The sequence below is a fragment of the Pelecanus crispus genome, chromosome 3 (assembly GCF_030463565.1).
Source record: "Pelecanus crispus isolate bPelCri1 chromosome 3, bPelCri1.pri, whole genome shotgun sequence".
Lineage (NCBI taxonomy): Eukaryota > Metazoa > Chordata > Aves > Pelecaniformes > Pelecanidae > Pelecanus > Pelecanus crispus.
The window spans coordinates 57,378,541-57,399,943 of NC_134645.1; the positions used below are offsets into that span (position 1 = coordinate 57,378,541).

At 44.0% G+C, this 21,403-nt stretch overlaps 1 protein-coding gene across 3 annotated transcripts in view; it reads left to right on the top strand.

The window, feature by feature from the left end:
- Nucleotides 1–3,156: 3,156 nt before the first annotated feature.
- GRM1 (glutamate metabotropic receptor 1) overlaps nt 3,157–21,403 on the top strand; it is a 189,300-nt gene continuing 171,053 nt past the window's right edge. For 2 of the 3 annotated variants that reach the window (XM_075706809.1, XM_075706810.1), the window contains exon 1: nt 3,220–3,919. In XM_075706809.1, coding sequence (XP_075562924.1) covers nt 3,220–3,919 — 700 coding nt within the window. Of the gene's footprint in view, nt 3,920–21,403 lie in introns of all 3 variants that reach the window. The other variant, XM_075706808.1, reaches the window with a different exon arrangement.

Here is a 21,403-nt window from a genome sequence, read left to right on the forward strand (position 1 = left end):
GCCCCTGCAGTCCCGGTGCCCTCTTTCCCTAGACCTTCCAAAAGCCTCCTGACATCTCAGGCATCTTCTCATGAGTCCCAGACCTCTGCCAGCTCTCACCTGCAGGGACTGGAGAGGCAGCAGTTGAGGCCATGGCTGGGCATCAGGACGTGGTGACCTGCTCTCCAGTCTCAGCAAAACTCAGACCATCACAGGAGGGAGAGCGGCTCGCTCTGTGTGACAGCCATGCATGAGCCTGGAAGTCTCTTTCAGCAGAAAGACCTGCCGTCTTTGCGAGTGCCAGGTTGGAGGGGATGAAGGCTACAGGGTGTTAAATGTTGGAAGGAACCAGTGGGAGCATTTGCAAACACTTCCCCTACCAGAGCCAGCAGAGCACACCTTTCTCTTAAACAACCATTGGAATCAGCTGCTGGCATGTTGCAGATTTGTTGTGTCAAGGACAGAGACTAAAGTTTAATTATTAAAGCATGGATGAAGGGGAATTTGTTCCCCCTTTATGTGCACGTATGGATGCCCCTCCAGGCCTGGTCCTGGCAGAGCTGCCCCGAGCTGGGTCTGTGGGGCTCTGGGGGAGCTTCGTGCCCAGAGGCAGAGGACAGGCAGCCCCTCTGCCCCTGGCTCCCTCTTTGGGAAACGTGACCTGCAGGGAAAGTGGGCACTGGCAAACCCCCTCAGCTGGGTCTTCCACAATGAGCATGCCTCATGGATAAACACACAATGCAGGCAAATAACTAGCTGTGTGACGGTAGAAAAAGCACAAATATTGACACAGGGAGAAGACACCCCCGAGGCAGCATTCACTGCAAACCCTTCTCTGAATGAGCAATAGTTAAATGTTTGTCCTTGCCTCTTTCTTTCAAAAGTAGGGCAAATATCTATAGAGTTCCCAGCGGGGAGGTAATCTAACTTTAACTTTCATACAGTCAAGTAAAACACCCGAGACTTCTGTTAGGGATGCAAGCAGGTCGTCTGAATTATGATTATTCAATCTGGTATTATTTTAATCTGACATGCCTCTCACGTGCTTCATTTAGATTCATCTTGACCTGAAAACTGTAATCTCAATGCCTTTATCCTTACAGGTGATTTATCTTGTTGCAGTATCTTTTTTTTAAAAAAAAAAAAAAATAGAAATATTTATTTTAATAGCGAAACCCTGCCCGTGAGGCAGACCGGCACATTGCACTGTCTTGGGTCTCCCGAGCGTGGTCTGAGCCCCCTTCGAGCAGCAGTCTCTTGCTTTTGCTCTCGCTCTTGCTAATTGTGGCAAGAAGATAATGAATTAAGAGCCGCGGGAGGTGAGCGCAAACACCGCCCCTGCGAGCCGCAGCGTGCTGCGGCTGGTGCTTCCTTGCTGGCGCCCGAGACAATAGCCGAAGAAATTAAGGAGGGGGGAGAAAATGACTGATCCTTCTGTACGAAATAATGGATGAGCCCGGGATGACCTGTTTTTTTCCTTGCGGTGGAGCGGTGCTGAAGACAGAGGGCACCAGCGCCCAGCCCACAGCCGTCGCCCCGCCGCCAGCGCGCCAGCTCGGGGCGGCCGGAGAGCCGCCGGTGCCCGCCGCCGGCAGGCAGGGAGCCGCCGCCTCGCCCGGCCAGGTAGGTCTCGGGGGGACCCCTCCAAACCGGCGGCGGGGCTCAGCCGTGGGGCTGCCTGTGGGGCAGGCGGGGCAGGCAAGCGGCGCGCCGGAGGCGGGCTACTTCGGGCGGCTGTGCCTGCCCGCCCGTGTGGGCGCGCAGAGCCGGGACGGCGGCTCTGCGGGGAGCGTCGCCCTCCCCCCGGCCGCCTCCGGCTCGGCGGGCGGCCCCCCGGCCCCGGCCCCCCTGCCCGCGCCGGGGAGGGACGGGGGAGCGGCGGCCGGTCTGGGGCGGTGCGTGCCGCCGCCAGCCTCCGCGCCTCGGGCTGTGCGTGTGCGTGTGCGTGCGTGGCAACCTGCGTGGGCCAGTGGGCCAGTGTGCATGCGGGGGCACCGCGGCAGCGGCGCCGGCCGGGGGGCAGAAGTTTGGGGGAAGCGCCCGGCGGTGCTCACGGGCGGCGGTGGGGGGGCCGGAGCACCGGGGCAGCGGGGCAACAGCGGGGCAGCGGGGCAACAGCGGGGCAGCGGGGCAGGGGGTCCCGGGGCGGGCGCAGGGGTCCGGCCGGCGGCCCCGGCTGCCGGGCGCTGTCCCGGGTGCTGACGGCCCCGGCCCGGCCGCGCTCCCGGCTCCCCGGGCGGCGGCGGCGGCGGCGGCGGCGGCCGCGCCGCTCGCCCCCTCTCACCCGCGGCGTTTCAAGCCCCCAAGCCCGGCCGCCGGGCTCGCCGCCTCTCCCCGCCCGAAGCCTGCACGCCAGGCGGGCGCGCCGGTAAGGCGCATCAGGACTTTGCCCGCCGTTGCCTTAGTAACTAATATGTATTTTCCCCCGCTTGCATATGTGTGTCCCTGGCTGAATTACAGTTTTGCCCCCTACACACGGAAAAGTTAATCTAAACGGCAAAGCGGTTCCCTTCTTCCTCCCTTCGCTGACCTTTAAATGACATTTCCCGGATTGCTCGCTCTCTCTTTGCACCCCTTTGGGAAAGGCAATTCCTGAGCTGGGAAAGATGCCTTCAGGTAGTCAGAACGCGAGAAGAGGAGCACTGTCACCCCTCTTTCAGGGCTGGGGCCGCCGGGGCCAGGCTAGGACGCTTCTCCGATGAGCTAACTCCCTCGTGAAACTTTTAAAACTTCCCGGGGGCGGAGGGGAGGGTGCGTGCCGGCTGAGGGTGCGGGAAGCGGCCGCCTTGGTTTGAAAAGCGGACGCGAGAAAAGGATCGTACAAACCTAGCGTACGTCAGCGTGCGTGGTCCTGTGTCAAGGCAAATAGAGACACGTTCTAATCCCTCTTGAAACTTCCTTTCGGGGGCCTTTACCGAGGCAAACTGACCGGGGCATTTGCGAAGGCAGTCGTGTCGAGCTGTGCGGGGCTGCTTTACCGAGCTCTGGTCTGACACCGGTCTCCCGAGCAGCGTGCTTTATCCCCTGTTTCTGTGCCACCAGGTTAAAAGTCACTAGGATGACGGCTGCCTCGGCACCTTCGAGAGCGATGCTGTAAGACTTCGCTGTGATGGTATTTGGAGCAACCTGGGTGCTGGCGGGGGGGAGCGCATGCCGTTTCCTACATGTCCTTAAACCATGTGCAGGCAAGAGGAGCCCGTGAAATTGGTAACCTGGGTCTGGATGACATCGCGCAACAAAATGATCGGCGTGCTGCTGGTCTTTTTCCCTGCTCTGCTCCTGGAGATGGACGTGCTGCCCAGGAGCGCCGGGCGGAAGGTGCTTCTCTCCGCAGCCTCCTCGCAGCGGTCGGTGGCTCGGATGGACGGGGATGTCATCATCGGGGCCCTCTTCTCCGTCCATCACCAGCCGCCGGCTGAGAAAGTGCCCGAGAGGAAGTGCGGGGAAATCCGGGAGCAATACGGCATCCAGAGAGTCGAAGCCATGTTTCACACTTTGGATAAAATTAACGCCGACCCGGTGCTGCTGCCGAACATCACCCTGGGCAGCGAGATCCGAGACTCCTGCTGGCACTCCTCGGTGGCCCTGGAGCAGAGCATCGAGTTCATACGGGACTCCCTCATCTCCATCAGGGACGACAGGGACGGAGGCACCCGCTGCCTTTCCGACTCGCAGCCCCAGCCCCAGACCAGAGTGAAAAAGCCCATCGCGGGGGTCATCGGCCCCGGCTCCAGCTCGGTCGCTATCCAAGTCCAAAATCTGCTCCAGCTCTTCGACATCCCCCAGATCGCTTACTCGGCCACCAGCATCGACCTGAGCGACAAAACGCTGTACAAATACTTCCTCAGGGTGGTCCCCTCCGACACGCTGCAAGCCAGGGCCATGCTCGACATCGTCAAGCGCTACAACTGGACCTACGTCTCCGCCGTCCACACGGAAGGTAGGTATGGGGCAGCCCGCAGCCTCCCCCGGGAGCCCCCCCCGGCTCCCCCCGGCCGGCCCCCGGGGCGCCGCCGCCCTCCGCAGGGGCTCCGCAAGGACGCGCCGGTGCTGGGTTACCCGCCGGGACCCCCGGGGGGGGAGGGGGGGGGCTTCTCCCCGAGAGAGCACCGGCCGCTGCCACCCGGGGAGACCGTAAGGTGAACGGGGAAAAGTGCTGGGGGGCGTGGGGGGGTGCGGTTCCCCCTCGGCGCGCAGGATCCCCCCCCCCCCGGCCCCCCGGCCCCGGGCGCCGCGGCTGCGGGAAACGGGAGGGGTTTCAGCAGCGCAGGGGAAGCCCGCAAGGAATCAGGCGTCTCCCCGGCGGTCCCGTCCTCATTCGCACACAGAGCGGTTCGTGTCTTTCTAAATAAAAAGTGGCCGGCATCCGGCTGCGGAGCTGGCAGCGGCCGTGGCTGCGCCGCGGGGGAGCGGGGAGGTTGCCCGTGGGGCCGGCGAGCAGCTCTCGCTCGCACACGCTCGGTCGCGGCCGCCGCGGGGAGTTGGGGCGTTTCTGCCCGAGCAAAACGGAGTCACGGCTCGGCAGGGGCTCCTGGATTAGCTGCTGGCTTTGCTGCCTGTGAACTCCTTCGCCGGGACTGCGAACGGGGAGGAAAGAAACCTGAAAATCCCTCTGCGGTCCGGGTAGCCCCCGCAGAGCCGCGTCCCGCGGGGAGGAAAAGGCGTGGGGAGTTTGGCAGCGGCTCCGGGCGAGCGTGTTTTCATGCAGCCTGAAAGCTAGTAAAAAATACTGCTCTGCGCAATCGGTCCATAGTCAACAGGTTTTATTAATTCTAAATATCAGAAGAAAAACGTCAAAAGTAAGGGTATTTTAAAAAGGAGACGTTGTTTGCTAGCCAGGCCAGGTGGACCAACAGAAATTACAGAAGTAATCGCATTTGGTAGAAGTCAAACTCTTCTGCTATATTATTGTGACATCCCGGTTATGGTCCTCGAAATGGGATTTCTAAGCGCAAAATTGCAAACCTGACCGCATTATTGCTGCAGTTTTGCAGCTATTCTGTTTATCTGACTGTATGTCTTGCATGGATTTGATTTATTATTCCCTCTGGCTAACTGAGCTGACTCCACACCTTTTACTCTCACAGAGATGACTAAGTAAAAAGAGTTAAGAAGATACGTTATGATGAATAAATAAAAGAATCTCCAGGAAGAGTTGCATATACAACATTCATAGCTGAATTGGATTAAACTGGGCACCTAAAACATGAAAGTGTTGCAATTTGGGGGGTGGGAAGGGCGGGGAGTAAAAGCAGGAAGCAATGACCTGACATTTGCAGTTCATTTTATACCCTGTTCAGATGCAAAAACGAAGTGCTAGCAAGAGCTGGACAGGAGCTATTAAGATTCTCTATTGCCGATGGATAAGACTAGATCCTGTGGCAGGCCAGGGTGAAAAATTAACACGAAAGGCCTAATTCTTTGCTGGTGTAAATCACCATCTCTCCCTTCAGTGCACTTCGGGGAGCTCTGCTAACTCACAGTGCCTGAGGAGCTGCCGCAAGAGACCTGCTCCCTCGCTCTCCCACTCTGGAGGTAGAATTCTCGTTAACGTTAGTGGGACTTACCTCTTTTGGCAAGGACAACAGATTATGAAGGTTATTTGTTCATTTGTTTTTAAAAGATCGGTACAAGTAGTAATTTCAGTCCTTGCTTGTGAGAAATCTTGATTAAATACCTATTTTTATGAATATGCTACTGACTGATGAAAAACGCTTGTTGCAAGGTATTTTTATAGACTTTAAAGTGATACTTTTGAAAATAGTGGCTCAGTTCTAACCCCACAAGGCAACAGTCACCTCTTAGGAAATGTCACAAGGATTTTGCAGATTATGGAGCTCAAGATTCGTATTTGCTTTATTATTATTATTATTATTATTATTATTATTATTATTATTATTAGTGTATATCTGCCGTACATTGTTAGATTCGAGTTACAAATTCCACTGGAAATAAGTAACAAGCTTCTACTTCTGTGTTCCCTTCCAGAAAGACAAGTTATTAACCCCATCCCAATTGCTGTCAGGTGGATTCAACATACTTTTTTTTTTTTTTTTTCCTATTTAAAGTGAAATTAGTACTCATGAAAATTGGTGTAAATTGTTACGTTTCTATTGTTTCAAATCCCATGCATTCCACTGTGAGAGATCTGCTTGCTGGTGTGTTAAAGGTAGGATCACTCTTCGCAGACAACACAAAGCCACTCTGAATAATAATAGCCTGCGTGAACAGGAGCTGCTCCATCCGTGCTATGTTTGGAAATACGGGGATAAAGTGTAGTAAGAAACATTCCTCCTCCACACTTACTCATCGGCCTCGACGCTGTCTTTATGGTGGGCTGCAAAATGTGCTGGGAGGAATTCTAGGGTATCACGGGTTGGAGAATCACTCCGGGTACTCCAGACCCAGTCTGGCCACCTTGAGAGCAGAAAAGCTGCTTAGTTTTTACCCGACCCCCTCGTTCTCGTGGGGGTGGACCATCCTCAGCTCTCGTGGCCGCCCAGCCACAAGGGGATGCACCGAGACCGCTGAGCTGCCTGCCTGCCTCTGTCCGCCTGCCCCGCTCCCCCGGCTGCACCCGCCCAGGGTCACAGAAATAGCCCGGAGGTGATGCGCCCTGCCTCAGACAGTCTGAGCCATCCAGCTCCTCTGCTTACCCTCCCTCTACTCCTGTACTCTAGCTGGAGGTTTTCTGAATGCCCGAAAGGACACCAGTCTAAGCGAGTATACCTTTAATGAAAATCAGAAAGAAATACCACACAATTCGGTGCCCATGTTTCGTAACATGAAGCCTACGCATGCCATGAGAATGAGGACAATGAAGTCACCCACTCTGTAGCATGATGTCTGTAAGTAGTCCCCAATATCCTACTTTGCATTTGACGTGAAAGTTCATTCTTCATGTGTTAATAGGATAGTTAGTGTTAATTAGTCGTGATGACAGAACCATAATACAATCGCTACACGCTAGTAGTAGTTGCATGCAATAAAGTTGCATGGAGGTACGTCACACTTGTTTTGGGGTGGGGTTTTTTTGCACAGTTGTTTATTAAGATGCATATACATTGCACTTGTCAGGGTAGAAACTTCTCAGTTAGTGAATAAAATGTTTTCAAAGGCCCACAGAGCACATACCTCCTTTTAGAGTAAAATTGACACATAAAGCTCCACATTCAAGAACAAAGAAAGGCAAATTACTATGTTTCGTTATTTTATTATGTATCTCAGTTGAGCATAGTTGCACATCATGAGAGTACATTTTTTCCAGAGTGGGAAGCAGTCATTAAACGATGTGAGAAATCTGTGCATCTGCCGGTGGAAGGTTGTGTGACTGGGTGGAAGGCTGTGTGACTGTATAGTAGCTGCAAGGCATTTTCAAGGCTATTATTTTTTTAAGGATTCTTGAAAGGTAGTTCAGTGTTGGAGTTCTTGGCACGTGTACATCTCGGGCTCTTAGGCTTCAAAGTCATTCTTATCTGGAAATGCACATAGGGGGATGTCTAACTCCTAGCCAAAGCTTCCTGTGGAAAGCAAAGGCATCAAAGGCACATGTGTTACGTTGCGCACAGTCACAAGTGTGATAAGAGCAGGAGCAACTACTCTTGCTAAGGGTTACTTTCCAAGTGAGATATTCTGGTCTTTGGTGAGATAACCTCAAAGTCAGATATTATTCCCAGCTTACCAGGCAGCCACCGGTTATTTGGTAAAACTGACAAATTACAGGGGACACTTTCTTCCTTGCCTGGAGAAAAGCCCCTGGGCTGCCTCCGGGATGAGGCAAGAAATGCTGAGCGGACCTGCTGGGCACCACCTCTGAGCTGTTTTGATGCTGAAGGCACAGAAGTTAATAGGGTTGTCCCCAGAAAATGTAGAGCGGTTGTGAGATTGCTATAGGTAACACCAACTTCCAAAACCCACAGGGCACCTGCACCCTGGCTCGTCATCAGCAGAGTCTCCACCAGATCTCTCACCTTTAGCTGTTCCTCTTATACACAAAGTAGGAGAGATGGTGGTGTAAGAAGCCTTTTTATCACCTCATCTTCCAAATATATCACTTCTGAATAAGCAAATAGAAATACTTAATGCCTGTGCCTGGCTTTTCATTTAAATCATTGCATACAAGTTGGCCTTATAAAAGGTATGTGAGATTTTTTGATTCTGCAAAAACAAAACCTGAAAGCGCAGAATAGATCTGTTTGAGTGCCATTTGTGATTTATGGACCATTCTTACACTTCAGTGTGCAAATACCCCTTTATAAACAAATTTCTATTCCAACAGATTAACATGCAGACTTCATAGAAGCAACTTTGAAAATGGAATGGTTAAGTTAATGGCACCAAATTTTGATTGTTTATAGATTAATTTTACTGAGAGCACTGAGATGTTTCTGGTCTTGATTGATTTTGTCAGATCTGTAATGCCAGGCTGTTCCTTTTGCTTGAGTGTAAGGCTTAAAATGAACTACGATGAAGCAGATGGCACAACTGTAAAGACTTTCAGATCAAAGTAGATGGTAGGTAAATTATCTTCACAATGATTTTTGATAACCTGACTGCCACACCCTCTCCATTGTAGTAACATACAGGAAACTCATAGGCATGATTATATATGTTGAAAGAGGATGGAGGAGAGTGAATCTCGCACTTTACTGCAAATTTCACAGGAAATAAGTTCTTTCAGTAGAACTCACAAAAGTAGCTTTAGAGTGCTAGAAAATAATACTTCTGTTTAAAGATAAGTGGGGTGATATCCATCAAATAGCTCAAAGGAATAATTTTTGTACAATTGCATTTAATTTCTCACAAGGTGTTCCTACAGCTGTTTCTAACAATGTTATGTTATTAATTCCACGGTGTCACTCAGTGAGTGATGCTTTCTGATAAAATTAATGACCAGCCAATAGAGAAAAGCAACTCCAATTCAAATGTTTGAAAATTTCAGAGTTTACAAATATTTCTATAGGTACCAACAGCTACAAAAATGCTCTTAAAGATTAACCTCATGAAGTGTTGTGAATTGTGCCTGAGATGTGTGTTCACAAATGCATATTCCAATCTATTTTTTTCTCCATTTAACTAGCTTCACTAACCGTCTTCATGGGCTTTGTGATAGGGAAAAAAGGAGAGAGATATGTCCCAGGGAGGACAGAAATTAATTTGAAAACAGGTAGGGAGTAGAATATTCCCTGCATTGTACGCATTAATTGTATTTATTAGAAGGTACTGGGAGAATCATTTACATTGACTGACGTTCAGAAAATTATTGTGGGTGACAAACACTGTAGACATCAAGAGAAATTCCTTCTTGAAAATATATATTGCTTTCTAAATTCACAAATAATCTAGCTTTTCAACTACACAACTGGCAGCTGCATGAGTTAAATCAACTCAAAAGACTCATCTAACTTCTGTGCCTGCCTTCTCAGCAATATTGCTAGAATTCATATTTATCAGTCAGCACCATGGGTTCATTTGTGCTTTACTTCTATTTTTATTCCATTATGCCCTTGCTTTCAGATTTGTATGTCCCCCAATCCTTGTAAACTCCTGCAGGATTCTTGTCCCACCGAAGACTGTTTTAAAAAAAGGTAAATGGTCTTGGATTTCTCAAAAAGCTACGTGAAAATGAAATGTGAAGTGAAATCATACAACTAGAAGTAGTGTCACCCTATTACGAAAGATTCTTCAGGGGCTGGATGCATCAGTGAGCTGGTAGCTGTAGTGGGAGACCAGAAGCATTGCACCTGCCACACACAACCCAGAAAAATACTGATCAAAGTCATTGCTGACTGGTGCTCACTGACCCATGCTAGACAAAGCGGGGATTTCAATGTATGTTCTGGGTGGCAGGTGTTCGCAGCATAAGCCACCGTCACAGATGGCAGTCATTAACACCTGTGCTGGCAGCCTGAACGGGACAGACAGAAGCTGACTGGCCATGAACTACAATAGCATTTCACCTAAAGAAACCCTCCCTTCATCTATGGGTGTCTAAGGGATGCTAAGGGATATCGCCAGAGATGGGTGGAGAAAGGTGTGCAACAAATGAATGCCATCTGCTCAGTTTTGCTGGGTAATTTTTCAGACTGGATCTTTTCCCAAACACGAATATTGCTATTATTATTATTATTATCATTATTATTATTATTATTATTATTATTATTTATTACTGTTAATGTAAAGCTTAAAGAACAACTTCTGGATCTGGCTTGCCTATCAGCACAGCACAATGTTGGCTATTGAGGGAGGTGGCAGCAGTCTTGTGATCTTTAAAGCCACTGTAGCCATTGCTGCCTGTTGGGCCGCGGCCCCAGTTCCTGTCTAGTCCAAAGGAGTGCCCGCAAGTGGCTGTTCATGGACCCTAGAGCAGCATAAAGGCACTGAAGCCAACTGAGTTTACGTCAATCTTAGTTCTTTACCAGTGAAGAAACACTTACAGGATGACGGCCTTTTTTTAAAACCCTGTCCCAATTAGATTACCTCACACAGTAGACAAATGGTGTGTAAGAAGTATGCCCAAGAATGGTGTATATATAAAGGCTCTTTGTAGTAATTGTTTTATGTGAAAAATAAACTGTCTTTGGCTGAGGAAAGGAAACCAAAACTTAAGAGACATTAAAACTGCCGTACTGGTTCTTTAACAGTGGGCTGAATATTAAAGGAAGCAAGAGCAGGGCATGTACAGAGCATACCTTCACAGCTCCAGTATGTAGCAACTTCCCAAATACTAGGGCTACCAGCCAGCAATGGACCTTTCCTTTATGAAAGGAAAAATTTATGAATTTGTCTAATCCGTTTTTGTATCTATTTATACTTCAGTCTCCGTAGTATCATAACAATGAATTCTATAACTTAATTGTACGCTGTATGAACAAGTGTTTCCTGTTATTTACTCAAAACTGTTCCTTGATGACTGCATTACCTTCGTACATTCATACAAAACTTCTTATAATTTGTTCTGATCATTACGCTGTACTTCTAATTCCAATACGAAATGGGGGGAAACAGCTATGTTCAGTATTCAGGGTGGGGGTACACCACGGTTAAACTCCCTTGTGAAGTAACAATTTCAGTATTGCTCTCAGACCTTTCCTAATAAAATTCCAGTAGCCCATTACCTTTTTAGCTACCACCATGCACTGAATGGATGTTGTCAGAAAATACTTTAAAATTGCCACAAAACCTTTTTCTTAAATGGTAAAGGCTACTTCAGAGGCCATTATACATGGGGTTTTCCTCATGCACGTTACTCTTCATTTATTAACACCAAATTTATTTCCTACACTTTGGTTCCTATCTGTTAGCCACTTATTAATCCAGGACCTTCTGTCTTATCCCATATTACCTCTATTTCTCTCAGAGCCTTTAATAAGGGACCTCATCAAAAGCTTTCTTAAATTCCAAGTACTCCATAGTGATTGTATCATTCATATGGTTACCCGCTCCAACAAAGAAGTCTAATAAACTTCTGAGGTATGTATTTTCTCTGCAAAAGCTATGTTGGTTCTTCCCTAATATGTCATATTTATTTACTTGTGCATTAATACTGTTTTTTGTTATGGTTCCTACCAATTACCTTTGTGCAGAAATATCTTAAGTCTGCAGAAATATCATGTCTGTTGTTCATTGGATTACCCTCTATGCCTCTGTACTCTCTACAAATTCTGTTAAAAATGAAAACTGATATGTGCAAATATAAAATTACTTTTTCCACTTTACCGTTTCCATCTGTTTTGGTACTAAGGCCAGTTTAACTGGTGGTAACATACGACAATAGAAAATTAGCTGGTATTGGCAATTTGTTAAAGTCCATCGTATGGATTTGTTCTAAAATACATTCTATTGACACTCTGAGACAATGGTTCAGTCTTATCCTATGTAAGGAATGACCTTTGTATGAGAACCATCCCATCCACCTTCAGTCAGTGCAGACTCAGAGCATTAATTTAACTTTTCTGTTATGGTTTTATCTTCCCTGAGTGCTCTTTTTATATAAGTGGTTATCACTGAATATCAGGCAAGTTTCCCATTTCTGGAATACTTGAAGAATGGTGGGTTATTAGATTCTATGCCTTTATGTCTCAAAATTGTTTCATCTTGTTTTATTGTGGTTTTATATTTCATTTGCCAAGGTATACTCTGTCCTCTTTCCCTCATTAGGACACAACTTAGACTTTTAGTATTTGGTTTAGTTTTGCTTTGTTTTATTTTATTTTATTTTATTTTATTTTATTTTATTTGTTTTGTTTTGTTTTGTTTTGCTTTGTTTTGTTTTATTTTAATAGCTTTAGGAAATTTACTTTTCTGCTTTATCATGCTGGCTTTTTTGATCCTTTTGGACTTCAGCTTTCAGCTTCTCCTATATTTCTGAGTAGTCTCCATGTAATTTGTTAGTATTTCACTCTTTTAGTTGGTCCTTTTAATTTCTTTGAAATTAGCTTTCTCATTTTTATATAATTTATTTTGTTTAAAATTAAATATTACTATTACAGATTTTTTATTTTACATACAGCTTTTTCTGTCCAAATATGACTAAAGTGCAGTCACAATTACAGGCTATTTTTTGGATAGTTAGGTCTTAATAAGGCCTTGTATACTGCTCCAGACTAAATCAAGAGTTGCTTCTTCTTTTGTAAGTTCAATGAGCAGATGAGTAACACATATGAAAAAGAAATCAATGCACAGTATGTAAGATTTGCCTTCATTTTCCATTATCTAATCTGCAGTCTGGCAGTAGTACATACAGAGCCAGGGTGTGTTAATAGGGTTTTGTGACACGTGGGGTGCTTTTTAATGAAAAGTACTGTGCATCACAAGCTGTCCTTTCCTCTTGTGACATGCCACTACCTAGATGGCTTATGCCTATCAAAAACCAGCGTGACACATATTTCGTTTTACTGAAAAGTCATATTGTTTGTTATACAATGCCACGGTCCTCAGTTTGCACAACTTCCATTTGTATTCTCTCTTCAATGCTTTTAAACAAATTAATTTCTTAAAGTATATTTGAATTATATTAACAGTCAGCAATAATTTATAAGTCCCTTTGAAATTCGATAGTTGTAAGGACAGGTGTTTGGCAGTTCTGGTAGACAAAGCAGAGAAGGTCATGCCCCACGCTGGTGCAGAGAGCAAGTGCAGCTGTAAGGTTCTCCATCCAATGCTCATTGAAATTAGTTGGTGGTCCTCTATTGAGTCCAAAGGATCCTGAATGGGACTCAGCATGGCCATCAGATGTTATTTTTTCAGGTTATGGAGCTGACATTCATCAGAAAGCACTAAAAATCCACAGGGCTTGTGAATCCCACAGCTAGAATGATCTCATAGTTAATTGAAAGTAGTGTAAAAATGTGTGAAGGCAAACTGTGTTTGTTGGATTTGCATAGATATTAGAGCGTATTCACATACATAATTTTTTCCTTCCAACTAGAAGAAAGCTGAATCTCGTTCACTTCTTCCCATACAAATTCCCCAGTGAATTTAACTCTTTTCAAATTGTTTGAGGAGCAAACTTTCATTTCTTAAATGCAGTCACAATTTGCAGTTGTTTGACCAGCAACTTTCATCCTTATTCATCTGTGGATACAGATGGATTTGTACAAGCTAGTAATTCCCAAAACATTTATTCAAACAAAACTCATCCTGGCAAACAGCAATAAGAACCAGGCATGAATATTGCTGGAGTGACAGCTATTTGAAATCTGAATAAGTGTTCATAAATACTTTCTTAAAATGTCTGGCCAGGCTCCACTGAACATTGGATGCCTCCTCCTCTGTGGAGTAGAATATAAAAGATAAATTTGTAATTTATTGTCAGAAAGTGAGAAAACCTTTCATGCTTATTTATATAAGCCTTTCTTACCCACACGGTGCTGTGGAGAGGCTTTAGCAAATGGAAATGTGTCATGTAGACCCTCGTGCTGGGTGTTGAAAGATGGTGATCCTCCTAGCGAGAATGTATTTCTCTGACTGCAAGCTCCACATGCGTAAATCTCAGTCTCTTGCCTGAGCAGCAAATATGTGAAACTGAATGTGAACTGTGAACAGTGCTGTAAAGGACTGCTATATTATCAACATTGCTAAAACTGGTAGGGTGATTTGAGAGACTGGAAAGTTAAAATCCACTCCTACTGAACTGGTCAGAATGGGTTATGGCAGTGGGTCAACAGCTTCATCTCAGAGGATGCCCTTATTTGCCAGACCGTAATTCTCTGGAAGGATAAACTCATATTCAAGATCAGATTAAAAACTCTACAGCTATGTGAAGCAAAGTGCTGAGCTGGGACAGTTGCTTTGCTGGAAGAAAGGTGTTCAAGATTTTGAGAACGGTAAATGAGCCAGGCAGCAGCCCTGGCAGCCTGGGTATCACTTAGCTACAGCACACCATGTGGTAACTTCTTCACTGCAGTTGTGATCCTCAGGTGTCACTGCATTCCCTTGTAAGTTGGCTTAGCCTTCCTTTTTCACATGGATACCTGCCTGACTCAAACCATTCTTTGTCCACTGTCAAGTTTGACCAGGACTCCACCATCTGACAGCTCAGCCTGCGCATACTAAGTGACACAGTGCCAGTGCCAGTCACCCAAAACCAGAATTCCTCCTCGTTCCTACGCAGTGCCAACCTGCAGGTGAAACTACAAAAGCGACAAGAAGGTTTTCCAGGATCTCCTTCTGGATTTGTCACTGACCTCTGAAGAAGACGGCCAATATTCTGTTAAACAAATGCCCCTAACCATGCCTGCAATGGTGTCCTCCAGTGTTGGCATCCTGCAAAAGGGTAGGATAAGGGTGTAGTAGAAGTCTGAGTCTGCAGCATGAGGACAGTAATGTGCAAAACTGATGTTATGAAGTTGAGTGAGGCAATGATTATTGATTTCAATATATTATGGAACAGCCAAAAATGGACAGTGTTGAGTTGTGCCAAAAATCCAAACACAAAAGACAAATGAGCTATGCCAGACAGCTCTGCCTACCAAGAGAGCAATCCCCAGAAAAACAGTAAGATGGTGATTCAGGATTCAGCTGTCTAAAAATTGTAATTAAATTAAAACCAATCAGTGTGACTCTATGGAAAATAGGTCTTCTCAAACAAACCTGATTTTATTCCCTGATGAAAGTGCAAATTTGGTAGCTACAGATAACAGTGCAGATGAAATATCTTGGATTTCTTAAGACACTGAGTTAGTATTAGAGGATATTTTTATTTAAAAAGCACTACACAAAGTCAGGAAAACAGACATCACATAAATTAAAACTCACCACACTGACCTCAGCAAGTAAAGAGTGACCATCAAATGAGATTATGTCTACTGCATTGCACAGAGCTTGACAAAGGTTCTAATGCCTCACTGTCTTCATCAGTGATATACAAAGCACAATTGCTGACAAGATATGCAGATTTGTGAAATGGCAATTAATGGGGACAAAAGGGAACTTCACCTCAATCTAAGGATTATTAGTATTAATTTTGCTATTCTTTGTTCAGTTCTATTTTCAACCTTTAAAAAGAAAGTTAAAATATTGAAAAGAAATAGGAATAAAACTTAGATGATTTGAGGGCTGAAAAAAATGCCCTATAGCAGGAATCTAAACCAGCTTAGTCCATCTGGTTTGTCAAAAAGACATACAGCTTGATTTATCAAAAAGTGTTGCATTTCCTCCAAGCAAACAAAACCAGCAGGAACTACAGGGCTCTGTATCCTAATGGTTACATGCATAACAAGCGCCAGTTGCTGGTAAGCCAACAAATTCCAATTAGAAAAAAGTCAAACATTTTTATTTGTGACGGTGATTAACCACTGGGGCAAATGACTGAGGAAAGTGATACGTTTTCAGACTTTTGATGTTGTCTAATCCAAATTTGCTGCAGATGTTCCAGAACAGTTTTATTCAAAATGCAAGTCACTGGACACAGCGTAGTGGGATCTGGAGTGAATGTATGGGCTGGCATTATACAGGTGGTCAGATATGAAGAGCTGACAGTTCTTTCTGGCATTAAATCCTATTCATTTATGGATAGTTTTGATTATGTAAGCAGGCAGGAAAGCCCTTTAATTTGAAGAGTAGCTTAACATTCATGTGTTTCCTCATCTGCTCAGCTGTCTCGGAAAATTCAAAGTGTCCTGTGCTGTTGATACTGATTGTAGAGGAGGAGAAATTCAGGATGAAATAATCCCCTCAGTCAAATTAAGTCCACAGTTGCAATTTACATGCATTATTTTAAGTCAGTGTTTGTTCCCTTACCAGCGGTTTGTGCTTGTTACGCATTTTACTGTTAGATTACAGAACTCTTTAGTTCCTACTATTTTTGTTTGCTTGGGGGAAATTTTGGTTTCATGCGGATTTTATACTGCACTTCTTCTCTTACTTGTGACATAAATGTTGGCCCCTGTGACAGAAGAAAACAGCAAGTTTTTTAAAAGGATGCAGTGACATTTTGCTATGGTCTCATTAATTAGAATACTATTTTGTACCTTTGATGATATAATTCATCTGACAGCCCATGCAAAATAAATTAAAAAAACCCACTACGGAAGAAAACAAGAAGTTGGTAGCTAGGGCAATTAACATTTTTACCCACCATTTTTTCTAGAAAGGAATTCAGTGGTGAATTTTGTGAATATTTGTTTTCATTTTAACAGAGAAAATATGGGCATTGCTATTTGCTGGTTATTTCAGAACACAACCAGCACAAGATAGATGCTATCCCTTCATGCAACAAACATTTTAATGTGCTCTTACAAGGCAATTTAGAGTATAGTCATGTTTGAAAACTCATTGTTCTTGTCACATCTACTTGTGCCTTTTCTACTGAGTCCAAATATATATGAAATAATGTATTCCACTTTTGTCATAGCTTTGCTGTTGCCTGTGAAGTGTGAAGCAGAAGTGTGCTGGTACCACAAATACCCAAAGTCACATCACTGCTTTTTATAGTTCATATCCTGAGGACATATGAATAATAAAATGCTCTTTAAAATTCTGGCAATACATCTGTATTTATATTCAGAACTATGATTTGGCTTTAATGAAGTCAATGGGAGATTAGCTATTGACTGAAATTTAGCCATACATCTGACTCTATGGAAAGATCCTTTAAGGTGCAGAATGCTCTTGCTTGATCCCAAAAGGCATGTGAACACTAGCTTAACTTCAAGTGCTTGAATTATGGAGGACGAGAATTAACCATACACATACAGGGGACAGTTTCTGGAGATTGCTCAAGTCACAGCAGTGTCCAGTGCCTTACAAGATTAGGTGTGATGTGCTTATCTCACATTAAAGACAGGCTTTCTACCAATAAAGCTAACATGTATAAGCCTTGTAAAGGTCTGTGTAGTGGGTTAGGCTAGGGGGAAGCCAAACAGCCTCAGAACTGTGCATATCAGAGGATTATGAAAACTGATGAATGGGTTGACTAAAGGCTGCAGCCCGCTGGAGAAAAAGGGCAGGATTTTGGATGTGCTGCTTTGAGGAGACAGGTAAAAGATAGTTGCTGCTGTCTTTCTTAATTTAAAGTGGAGTGATGAAATAACTAATTATCTTGGCTATCTTTTCTAATTCTGTAAATAGAAGATCAAGGTAAGTAGGCAGCTAACTGAATGCTGAAACTTCATTGTGCTTGCCCATGTGAGAATTAGGATTTATTTTTTAAGTATTTTATTTGTTTTGCTTTTATTACTCATCGCTAGAAACTGGATTACTCTAGGGCAAATGCCACCTGGATTTTTTTCCTCTCTTTTTTTTAATGAATACTTTTAGAGTGCTGATTTGTATGTGCTTAAATTCACAAGCTCACACAGCTCTTTTATCATAATACATGCAGGAAAATAACATGCAAAGCAGAAAAAGAAAGGAACTACTGTGTCTCCATCACACAAAGGCTTCTCTTGTAAAAGGCTACTCACTTTTTGGTGTTCCCTGCCTCCTTATACTGGTACAAACTTTAACTTCCAAGGAAGCTATCTTAAATTGTCTAGCCTCTAACAAATACTAACTTAAATTTCAGAATACACAATATTTTGTGAAACAGTATTTTTTTAAAAAATTACATATTACAGCTCATATTCAGAATAAGCACTATATATATGCTTCATTGCTTAGTAGGCAGGTTTCATTGTGTGGCCAGCAGAACACAGAAGGTGACTGGGAGCTGCCATGAAACAGCACTGGGTTGCCTTGTTTTGGGGAGAAATTTGTTGAAATGAAAAGATTCTTGTAGAATCATTTGATTTCACTGACTTAGTGCCTTCCAAAGGGGGAAACATCCTATAGGAATCCTCTAACCAGCTCTGCCTCTAACTCTGGGTCTCATCATCCCATCCCCGAATAACCACAGCCCGTACCTTTCTGTACCAAGTTCTCCTAGTCTTTCCTACAGCTTCCTGTTCAAGGCCTGTACCTGAGAATCTATATTAATACCTAGAACAGTTTCTAAAAAGCTCAGTTGACTATTTATTGTTTTCAGAAGGTATTGCCTTCTGGAAAAGCACATACTTATTGACAAATCACTCTTCTTCAGTACTGTGCTTTTCATGTTTTTACCATAAGCCACCATATTTTGGTAATTTGAACAACCAGGTGTAAGCATCTCTGGACCATACAGAACTGATGATCATGCCCTCAGTCAGTGGGAAGTACATTTTCTTTAGAATGGAAAAAAAAAAAAAAACCCTCTGTCTGAGCTGACCTGCAAGCTTAGTTTTCAGACAGGCAAAGAATTTGAAGAAGGCTTTGTAGTCATTACAGTTAGATCATAATTAGCCTTTTATTATTGTAAGTTATTTTAATCTAAAAATAGAATTCACTTTCAACCTGATTCCATTGATGTCAATGGAAGATTTGCCACTGATTTCTGTAGGAGGAGGTTTTGGGTATAATTATTACACAATTTCAATGCAAATGTACATGCATATGAGGAAAATGTACATGCATATGAGGAAAGAGGCTTATAAAACAGGGGAGCTGAGGGAAAGCCTGTACATCTTACTAATAAAAACAATATTTCTTCAGTTTGCCTTATTTTTATGTAGAAACACTTCAGGGATACATTCTAAAAATGTAAATCTTTATAAAGAATTGCTTCATGGTAATGTACATTTGAATTTCAGTCTCAGGGAAAGTTGGCTTTATTGTGCTACTAATTATCTTTGTCATGACAAAGGCCATTGTTATGTAGAATAAAGGGAAAAGGATGTTCTCCATATTGTAATCAGGAGCACCAATAGGCAAAGGCATATATTTTAATGAACAAGAGGGTGGGGATGATGCACACCTGCAAGCACAGATGTTTTACCCTTAATTTCTGCAATTTTAATTTTTTTCAGAGCATTTAAGTTCTGTATGAATCAAGGAGTTCTGCTTCACTGCTAATTAGGGAATAGATCCAGTAGGCAAGAGGGATCCAAATATGTTTCACAGTTACATGAAGAAACCCCCCCAAAATGGGGATGTTTTACCCTAATCCTAACTCACCTTGAAATGGTGATTGGCTACAGCTAAGCTGTAGAGATAGGTGATTCATTCATCTATTTATTATGGAAAAAAGTGTTTTTGACAACTGAAAAGAAGTTATTTCACCATCAAAAAAATGTTTTATTCTGGGTCACTCTTAGTAAGAGCCAGGGAGAGAAACATGGTGGTTCTTATTCTACATGTTATCTGACTGATCACACTAACTGGAAGAGATTCTGGATCAACTTTTCCTCTGAGAAGACAGGAGTACCATTTTGTGAAGCCTTCCTGTCAAATGTTACACTGCTGTATTTTGCAAGAACTGTTTTTGTGTTCATTGTTCCAAGTGGTGGGTTGACTCTGGCCAGCAGCCAGCTACCCACACAACCACTCACTCACTCCTCCCCACCCGGTACCAATAGGATGAGGAGAGAAAATAGGAAGAACAAGAGTGAGAAAACTTGTGTGTTGAGATAAAGACAGCTTAATAGATGCACGAAGGGAGAAAAAAACCCAAGTGAAATGAAGGGAATTGCTTACCACATCTGACAGGCAGACCTACACCCAGTTTCCAAACAATGACCCCCTGGCCAGTTTGGGTCAGCTGTCCTGGTTGTGTCCCCATCTAGTTTCTTGCCTATTCTTGCCTACTTAGTGTCGGGGAAGGAGAGGGCAGAGTGGCAAAAAGAGAAAGTCTTGGTGCTGTGCGAGCACTGTTCAGAAATAGCCAAAACATTGGTGTATTACCAATTCTGTTTTAGCCACAAATCCAAAGCACAGCCCCATATGGGCTGATATGAAGAAAGTTATTTCCATCCCAGCCAGATCCAGTAGAGTCCAGCTCAAGAAATACTGTATATCAGAGATTAAGTCACTCTCCTATGTGAAAGATGTATTTTCTTATCCTCTCATGTCAAAATTGAAGCCGTATTGCCCACTTCTCTGATGAGTGCTCTACATGCTGAACTGCTTGACTTGAACTTTCATGTCTGCAGAGGCCTCACTGAGTTTTTAATGTCGGCATATTGAAGCTTTCACAACTAACACATTAGAGCTAATGGCATTAGCATTTCAAACTGTAGCTAGTCAAGTACTTAGAAGTGTAATATTATTTAAATCTAGATTTACAGCCTAGAGCACTCTAATGGACAGTTCCCAGGTTGGATGCTTCATGCTTAAGTAGCCTGGGTATCTGTGTGACTGACTGTGCTGACGAGTTATAGGGACACGTTACAGATAAATGACATTTGCTACACCTAAGTTGGAAAGTTTCTCCATTTTTAAGATATTCCCAGGTGTTCTAGAAACTGTGATTAGGAATGTCATGTTTTGAACTTCATGTTTTGAACATGAGAACTTTAACTATTTTGAAATAGCAAACGTTTTAGGAATGCAGAGTAGAGGCAGAGGTCCAACTTTGGTGCCACTTGAGCAGAAGCTTCCCAAGATACAGTCCAACTGAAAATCATGCGATTCTTCAAACATCTTCTTCATGAACATCATATAATTGTGTGTGTACGCTTAACCCATTTTAAATTCCAGCCTGGTAAGTTCTGTAATACCAATAGTTCCCTTGGAATGTTGTTGTAGAATGTAATGCTTTCTACAATTAAAAGCTGCTGCCTAATGTTTTGCTTTTGGTGCTTGCTTTGGAGGTTTGTTTTTTTTTTTTTTATCTGAGAAGGAGATTGAGCCCTTGGATAGCTCACTTTAAGTAACATCCTCCTGTCTTCCGTGATCTTGATGGCTACTCTTTGAAACTTCACCAGTTTTTCAGTATCTTGTAGTACTGCATATTATTGCAGAAGCAGTCATACTGCTGTTAAATAGAATGAAGGTAGTATGATCTCTCTGTTACTGCAGTATTGCACTTATTTACATAACTAAAAAACAATTATATTATTTTTTTAGCCACCGAAATTACCTTCAGTGTTTATCTATTATAATCCCCAAGCCAGTAATTGTATCCCTT